Below are 9,064 nucleotides of genomic sequence, written 5' to 3'. Positions count from 1 at the left end.
TTTGGCCTGCGATAGGCGGTACAATTATGATTTACGACCCTTCAAGGAGGGTTTTGGTTTGGAATTCTGAGTCCATGCATTTTGGCATATACGCATTGCATTAGGGTGCTTGGCACACGAGTCGTGTTTGAATCAGGTTTATGATTGAGTGGTTTGAATAGGAATTGTCGTGGTAATTGTGTTGGAATTGCTAAGTGGTATGTATTGATTATCGTGCGTGAGTGCGATGGATTATAAAACTATTTCGAAAACTAATTCGTCGTGGTGATTGTGTGGGAATTGCTAAGTGTTAAGTTTTGGAATTATGTGTGAGTGTGATTGAATTAGTTTAAGTATTTTTGGAAGAATAAGCAGGGAAATCGATTTCCCAATCGATTGGATGAGTTGCAGGAACTTCACTATTTTAACCTAATCGATTTGCCAATCGATTGTATAAATATGTCTTTCAAAATATTTTAAGAAATCGATTTGGAAATCGATTGACCTTAATACAGGAACTCAGCAAAACTGACAAAATCGAGTTGGCAATCGATTTGGTAACACAGAAATTCAGCAAAACTAACAAAATCGATTTGGCAATCGATTTGGCAACACAGGAACTCAGCAAAAACTGACCAAATCGATTTGGCAATCGATTGGCTCAGTAGAAATCTTTATTTTTAGTTAGATAATCGATTGCTCAATTGATTTATCAATGCTTTGGTCAGTTATGTATTACTTGATGGTTTGAGAACTTCATTTTGATTTCATTTTTAATTGGCAAGCATTACATGAACTTTTAGCATATGAGAAATCCTTTTAAGGTGCATGCTTAGTTGAAAGGTTTTTTGTGCATTTAAAACTTAAATGTTATGTGTTATCTGTTAATTTCGGTTGGTAACCCTTTACAACTATTGTGGAAATCTGGGTTTTGCCCTCAGATGAGAGCCATGACGATCCTGCTGGTTCGTGCCCTACGGATGGGAATGCTTGATTGGAGTTATGTAGGAGGATCTCACGGGGCGCGTGGAGATCACTCATGGTGTATAGTTTTTTGTAGGATGATCAGATTAGGTTGATGTATAGGGACTAGACGTCCTTCGTTTTGGGTTGCAGTATTTTAATTCGGAAAACTGTACCTATACTAATATTGTCTGTTTGACATGTTATTTATGATGGGGTCTATGTACCACCTTTTGAAGTGTAAATACTTTGGATTCGTATTTTGAGAAACTTTTCTGCTGCTTGTAAATTATAATGACTCAATTATTTATCCAAAAGTATTTCCTTATTTGTTTTTCTCTGTTTTATTTTAATCTCTTTTGGAAAAAAAAATACATCATCGCTTTGAAAATCGGGGTGTTACAGTAAACGTAGTGCTTTGACAATGTAAAATAGTTACACTTTCATCCAATTCTAACCATTCAATATGTCACATCGTATTATACAAAACACCTAAACCAACTCACTCTCAACATGTCATACTTTAATAAGAAAACAACACAAACTACACTTATTGTAACATCCCGCTTTTTCGAGACATTAACTAACGAAAATTCTAAACGTAAAATTTCAAATTCATTTTTATTTATTTATGATTATCTTAAGTACTCATTTACTTTAAAAATATTTAATAACTATTTTAATTATATTTCAAAAATAATAAATCAGAGTATTTGCAATTACTAAAAGTAAATTTAATACATTAAACAAAAGAACTCCTAGAGTCAAAACTCTCGACGTTTTACTACCCAAACATAAATTCTAGTTGGTCACAAACTTTGAACTTGTGGAAAACTCACCAAACAAGTCTAACACCGATACAAAAGTATCTCAGAGCCTCCAACTGCATGCTATTGTACTTTCTCGCATTTCTCCTATTAGGTTGATCGTGATATTATTCACTCAAGTAACACTATATGTGACGTCCTGTCAAATGTAAGAGTCATCTCCAAATAACAAACACAGAGTATGCATGCATACATAGCAAATATAGTACTTCATTTAATAGTTAAAAATCACAACGCACTAAAGTTACAATAACAATGAAAATATAACAGTACAATATTTGCGTAATTAATAACCTTAATTCATTCATCCAACTACCAGGTAGATATAGAAGTACTATATCACATATTTAACAACGTTAATTCACCCAAAACCAGAAGATACAGTATAACATTTTTAATAACGTTAATTCACCCAAAAACAAGAGATACAATGTATTAGTTATCTTTACAAAACACTCGTCACACTTTAATTAATGCATATGCAACAGACTTCTTGCTTAATCTATATGCCAATGTAATGATTCCGGAATATCGCCTCCCCCGCAAGGGCTTTCGTGGATCCTTCCAAGCAACACCACTAACTCGAGCTTCGTGGGTCCTTCCAAGCAACACCACTGACTCAACATCCCCGCAAGGATCTGTGGGCTCCAACCAATTATGGACGCACCACCACACGACTATGAATGAATGCATGAATGTGGACACTTTAATAAAATATAATGCAATACTAACTTATTAACGACATATCACATAACATTTATTTTTCACACTTTGAATATGTTCAACACAACCATTATAACACCATATCACATAATATTTATTTTCCACACTTTGAATATGTTCAACACAACCATTATAAAAACATATCACATAACATTTATTCTTCGCACTTTGAATATGCTCAACACAGCCATTATAACAATATATCACATAACATTTATTTTTCGCACTTTGAATATACTCAACACAATAATTATTAATATTCATTTTGAAGATAACACACAAACAAAACCAATAAATAATATAACAGTACATTTATATCACATATAATTCAAATAAGAAAACGAATGGAGTGATGCCCTTACCATTACTAGAGTTATATTTAGAATTATGCTTCACAAACTTTTGTCTCACTCATTTCACACCTGCTGCTGTGCGAGCATGGTTTCTCCCTCTCTGAACGTCATTTCGGCCGATCCGACCGTTGAAAACGTGGGTCTGAACGCTGCAAACCTGTTGTCCGAAAATCAGCCCGATCTAACGGTTAACGAATGCGCAGTCGATGATTTTCTGATACTGATTTAACAAATTCGGGAATGGAGTTACTCATCTCTTTTCTCTTTTAGTGGTTGCCTTTTCTATCAAAGTGGTCTATCTCTTTTTCTCTCCTAAACCCTTCTTTTATATCAAAGAGTGTTTTTTGAATGAAAGACGTCTGTTTTGTTTTTGTTTCTTTTTTATCAAAAAAGGATTAACTTTAAGCCACAAATGGGAAGTTAAGCCAGAAAGCAGAAATGGGGAACCTTAAATCAGAAATGGGGAACCTTAAATCAGAAGTAGAGAACGTTGACAGAAGTGGAGAAAGTTAAGCCAAGAGTGGCGAACCTTAAACCAGATGTGGGGAACCTTAAACCAGATGTGGGAACGTTAAACTGGTATAACGTGGTATTAAATGGAGAAAATGATATTTCAATCTAAGACATGAAATTTGTTTTTAACCGTTCATTTTATTATTATTATTATTATTAAAAATTAAAATAACACATTAAAATAGTAACCACCATTTTTTTTAGAATAATTATCTCAATTCCTAATAAGGTAAAATATTAAAATAAAATAAAACGTCTAGATGTTACACTTATGAATCTTTTAGTGCCTCAACTTTGTTTCATTACCAATTATAATTGGCAAACTTAAAGTGCTTCTTTTTAGTGTTGTTTGAATTGTGAAAAGTCCAATGATAATAATCAACTTACACATCTTGTCCTTGAGGTCTCAGCTTGAGGTATTGTAGACTATCGTGCCCAACTTAAGCATCTCATGCTATTCAGACTCCATGTTTGAGAGGTTGTGGATCCTCATGTCCAACTTAAACTTCTCAACTTTTAAGACATGATACTTGAGGGGTTGTTGATTGTCACAATTTAACCAACATCTTGACGAAAGTTGGATTTCGTACCTTTCAATTGGACATATTTTCCCAAATTATTAAAACTCCAAAATTATCCCTTTAATTTTTAAATAGTAAATGGTAAAAAAAAAAAAAAAAGTTACTCTAAAATCTGACCCCATCAACCAAATATCCGATAAGTAAAATTTTTCGCCTAAAAATCCGATAAGTAAAATTTTTCGCCTAAAAATCCGATACACAATTTATAACAAAAATTTCATTTTTTTTAATTTCTGGCTATACAATTTGTTTACCGGAAATTTCGCCGACAAATTTTCGGTACATTCTTTATACTACCGAAAAATTGTGCCTTGAAATTTCCGATAGTTAATTAATTTTATAATACTGAAAATTTTAAATTTTTAAAATTTCTGGTAGTTACTTTTACTCAACTAGAAAATTCAAAAATTCGGTATGTATATATATATAGATATATATATATATATTTTTTTTTTGAAATATGGATGAAAAAATACAACCATTATGTATAAACTTGACTAAAACATTCACAACTGATCAAATTTTTTAGTCACGAAAAACTGTTATATCATGGACAAAAGAGATTGATCGACAAAATGAGTAGCTGTTATCATTACTCAGCTTTGGTCCTCACTAAAAAGTATATTAAAAAAATTTACAAAAAAAAAAAAAAAAATTGTTTCAGAAAATTCAATGAGAAATGAAATTTCCGATGAACTTTCCAGAAATTTGAAATTTCCAATAGTTATGAGTCAATATTGGAAATTTAAAAAAATGAGATTTCTGGGAGTTTTACCCGAAAAATTGAAATTTCTGGTATTGAAAACAAACTACCGAAAATTTCAAATTTCCAGATGAAATTCTCGAAAGTTTCAAAAATGAAATTTTCAATTGTGGAGGTATAATGACACTTTTTAATTTTTACAGTTTCCTTAAAACCATTTTGGCATTTCAAACTTAAATTTTTTAAATGAGAAAATCCAACTTTCCATCTCGACATGTTACTCAAAGACCACATGGGCCCAACATTCGAACACAATGATCCACTATCCGAATACTAACAAAGCGATAACACCCAACACATATCTTTTTACTTGGTCAAATTGTAGAAGACATGTGCGTCTTTTTACTTGGTCAAGTTATAGAAGACATGTGCGGAACAAGGGAGCAACATCCTTCCCCACTAAATGGGTACTGGGGAGTTACAAGAAACCGAGACCAAAGCTTATGAGGTATATAAATAGGCAAAGTAATCAAACTAAAACCCTAAGATACTCATTTACTCAGGAAACACCCAGGCTTTACCCAAATTCTCGTTTTGGAGTGTCGCCTTGAGTAATTATTGCTTGTCAAAGTAGGGCATTTTGAAATAGTGTAAACGTAGTGCAATGACAGTGTAAAACAACTTTGATAAGAAAACAACACAAACTGAACTTTAATTTTTGCCCTTGTTTATTATTAGTCACACTATAATTTTGTAAGCATCTCCAGTATGTGCAATGCTATGCTATTTTCTATGCTTGTCAATTTGGAGAGTCACCAAGAGACTGATTTGAGTAATACTCTTTGTTCAATTAGACTAGATTATGCTTTCCAAAGAATGACAAAACACACAGACCAGATATGATATTCCAAATTCGCTCTCGATAAACAAAAACAAAACAACGTAGATAGTAAATTGATCATTATCTAACAAAAATTATGCCACATCTCAAAAGTTCTATCCTTCCTAACTCAGATCACTGTTAGTTTTTTCTTAGAAAAAGCTCGACATCATTGGAAGGTGAAAAAAAGTGAAAATTCTTTTAAGCTACAACAGAAAATCTCAACATCGTTGAGAATAATTATTCATCTACTTCTTCTTCTTTGATTTGTTTGACTGAGACTGAGTATATGCAGTTCCCTGGGCGACAAAGAACAATTTCAGATGTCTAGTTTATTATTATAGGTTTAAATATAATGGAACAAAATTGACAACATGAAATCCAACAACTATAAAGATAGTATATAGCAGCATAAGAACAGACCTGTAGCCATTCGTCTGTCGAAGCATCTGTAGACCTAGTTCCAACTTCAACTTTTGGAGCCCTCTTTGTTTTCTGACCAAATATTCATGAGAATATCAGATAGATGAAGGAAATATTAAAGTCTAAGGTTTTCTTTAAAATTGAAAATCTGATCAATTATTATTATAAATGTGTAAGACATGATCAGAAACTGCTATGGTATAGTTAGTAAATCAAACAAATGTGCACAAAGCTGGAGACAGGACCAAGTTAAAAGTGTGAGAAGTTTAGGGCCTCTTTGGTATCGGAAAACGTTCATGTTATTTTCATGTTATACTTTCACTCTATTTTCTGTTTTCAAAGGTTTGTACTGAAAACAACTGCTGTACAACCATTGTTTTCACCATTTCCTATACAAATCTTTGCAAATATGATACAAATTGAAAAGGAGAGGCAGTTTAGTTCTGTAAAGTAAGTGAATACAGGAAATGAAAACAAAAACGTTTAAATAAACCAAACAAGTTATTATGAGTAAAACTAGCAAAGTCTAAATGTGAAGGCGGTCCAATAATAGCACATTATTTATAGATTGTAGTACCTTAGATAGGTTTTGTATTTGACCATGAGTCCATATCCCCAGGAAGGCAAGGAGGGCAACTCCAAGAGTAACAAGAAAAACAGATTCGATGCTAAGCAAACCACCAGATTCAACAACTTCAATAGTGCCATTGAAGAAGGTGCTTTGATACGGATGCTCGTCTATCTCATACACAATAGTGCCCACAAGATCGAAACTTCCAGGCTGCATACGAGAAAATCATTAAGTGTTATGGTATCATGCCATCATGAGTATAAAAGTACTCTTATATTTCACACTCAATCAGAAACTAAAAGCAGTTGCCTTCAAAGTAATGTTGATACCTGCAGGAACTTGCTGACTGCAAATATATATGGGAATGTAGCTTGTGCTGAGGCGGGTACAGAACCCTTTTTAAAAACCTGCATTCAAAAAAAAATAATTGCGTTATATTATTTGTGTAATGTCATTTACCAAATCAGAATAGGTGATACTGACATGACATCACAGAATCGTATTTCCTTCACAAGAAATGCAAAAGCATACAATAACATATTAACCATAAATTGCCAAAGAAATTGGTTCATAATTATCAGATGTTCCTAAATGGACTTGAAGAACTACTTCAGATGTTCGGCATCATCTATCCTAACAAAATCTTAGGCTACTTGCAGATATGACAGATATCACAGCCTACTATTTCCAGGAGGATTTGAAATTCCCGTTTTTGCATAAATGGCTTTCATCAATTTTATTATTAGAAGCTTAAGATTGATTGCAGGGTAACAAGCATAACTAATCATTTAAAGTAACAAGAGCGGAATAATATTTTACACGAATAAATAAGTTTAAATTGGATGTTCAGTAAGTAATTACTACCTGAGCAGTAAGATTTTGAACAAGCAGACGATGATCGATGGGAAGGTGAATACTAGCCTTGATTGCAACAACATTCAAGCTGGACTCCCCTGTTTTCAGTCCACAAAATAAACGAAATCAGCTATACTACAAATGAAAGAGCCCCCAATTTTACTCCTGGCTTCCACACTCCTCAAACACCAGTAACAAAATAATTTAGTTGAATCACGAAATGAATGTAACACAAAGTCGTGAATACTAACAATGACAACAAAACATTTAAGAAACTTGAAAGTGCGAAACTACAGCACTGGATACACGAGTATCCAAATCTGAATGAATTACCATTATTTTTTACACCAACGATAAGCTCTGTCTCTTCTCCAGCTGTTACCACTGCATCACATGAATAAACAAAATCAACCTATTATCAAATACAGAAAACAACAATTAAAACTACATTATGTGCACTCTTTACAGAACGATCCTTACATTTTGCAACATTTTTTGGAAATACACTTATTGTATCAATTCCTGGAGCAGAAGAAAAGGTCCCATAACCAAAGTCTTGCACATCATCACCAACAAAGCCAACATCACTCGCGTCTCCAGTAGTATCCACAGCTTCATCTGAGTCTGACTGGCACCTAGCAACTAGCAAATAACAAGAACCATGTTCAATAATCGTCGTCATGCACATAAGCATAAAAACATGCTTATCAAATTATATACAAGATCCAATAGGGCAAGTAAAATAAAAAATAATAAACATAAGCCAAATGCTGAATCAAATTGGCATCCAAAAAGGTACAGATTCAACATGAAATTTAGATCAAATCCACACCACGCTGTCATCCCTTCAAACAACTCTGCCTAAAAGTATTTGAAACCACAGTTAAGTAGGTAATTACATTTGAAATCTATATTAAAAATTAATCATAGAATTTGAATCTATTAAAATCCAATATATCCTCTCACAGATGGTTCAAAATTCAATCCCCCAACCCAAAGAAAAAAACATTACTTGAAGTGCCATGTACTAGAATAAAAAATGCCCAACATTAAAAATGCGATATTTTCAGTCTCTAAGACTTCAAAGTGGCAATGCACCCAACAAAAAATAATAAATTTTGATAAAATTATAAAACAGATCAATCAAATATCAAAAGGGGTGCAAAAAAAAGCAAATGGGACGGCAATAAAGCAATCGTAACATGCAGAGAAGCATTGATGAATGATAAAACGGATCTAGATCTAGAATGTTGAGAAGCAGACCTTGAATGAGAGGAGAAGCGATGAGGAAAAGAGCGAGAGAGAGAATCCATAAGCTGTTGATGGAAGCCATGGTGGTGTAACAATTTCCAAACGAAACGTGTGAATTTTCAACGATGAAATAAACCAATTTGTATTGGGGTTGTTCGTTCGTATGTGTGTGTGTTTTGTGAGAAAGAAACTCACGTGGCAGAAAATACTTCACCAAAACGATGTCGTTTGGGTTGATGTAATTGCCGTAATACCGCTTAGATGTCTGCTTTGCCCCTTTTCATTGGCCGTTTTTACGTGGTTACTTACTTCGTCACTCACTTTTTTTTTTCTTTTTTTCTTCTCATTTATTCTACTCATAAAACAAATTCCTATTAGAGTTTTTATTATTATTATTATTATTATTAAGCAAATAATACTAGTCGTCTTCGAATTTTGTTTT

General features: G+C 33.1%; 1 protein-coding gene across 1 annotated transcript; it reads right to left on the bottom strand.

Annotated features, from left to right (window-relative positions):
• Positions 1 to 5,542: 5,542 nt before the first annotated feature.
• LOC101493237 (translocon-associated protein subunit alpha-like) lies at positions 5,543 to 8,865 on the bottom strand. The gene is made up of 8 exons (XM_004505637.4): positions 8,635 to 8,865; positions 7,852 to 8,013; positions 7,705 to 7,755; positions 7,381 to 7,469; positions 6,846 to 6,923; positions 6,523 to 6,726; positions 5,946 to 6,017; positions 5,543 to 5,821 (listed from the first exon to the last, which is right to left on the bottom strand). Exons 1-8 carry the CDS (start codon positions 8,702 to 8,704, stop codon positions 5,771 to 5,773), a joined length of 777 nt encoding a protein of 258 aa, XP_004505694.1. The 5' UTR covers positions 8,705 to 8,865; the 3' UTR covers positions 5,543 to 5,770.
• Between the last annotated feature and the right edge of the window lie 199 nt (positions 8,866 to 9,064).

This window comes from Cicer arietinum, chromosome 6, assembly GCF_000331145.2.
Source record: "Cicer arietinum cultivar CDC Frontier isolate Library 1 chromosome 6, Cicar.CDCFrontier_v2.0, whole genome shotgun sequence".
In the NCBI taxonomy this organism is placed as follows: Eukaryota; Viridiplantae; Streptophyta; class Magnoliopsida; order Fabales; family Fabaceae; genus Cicer; species Cicer arietinum.
The sequence above is the reverse complement of the archived record's forward strand: the minus strand, read 5'-3'. Positions and strand labels throughout refer to the sequence as shown.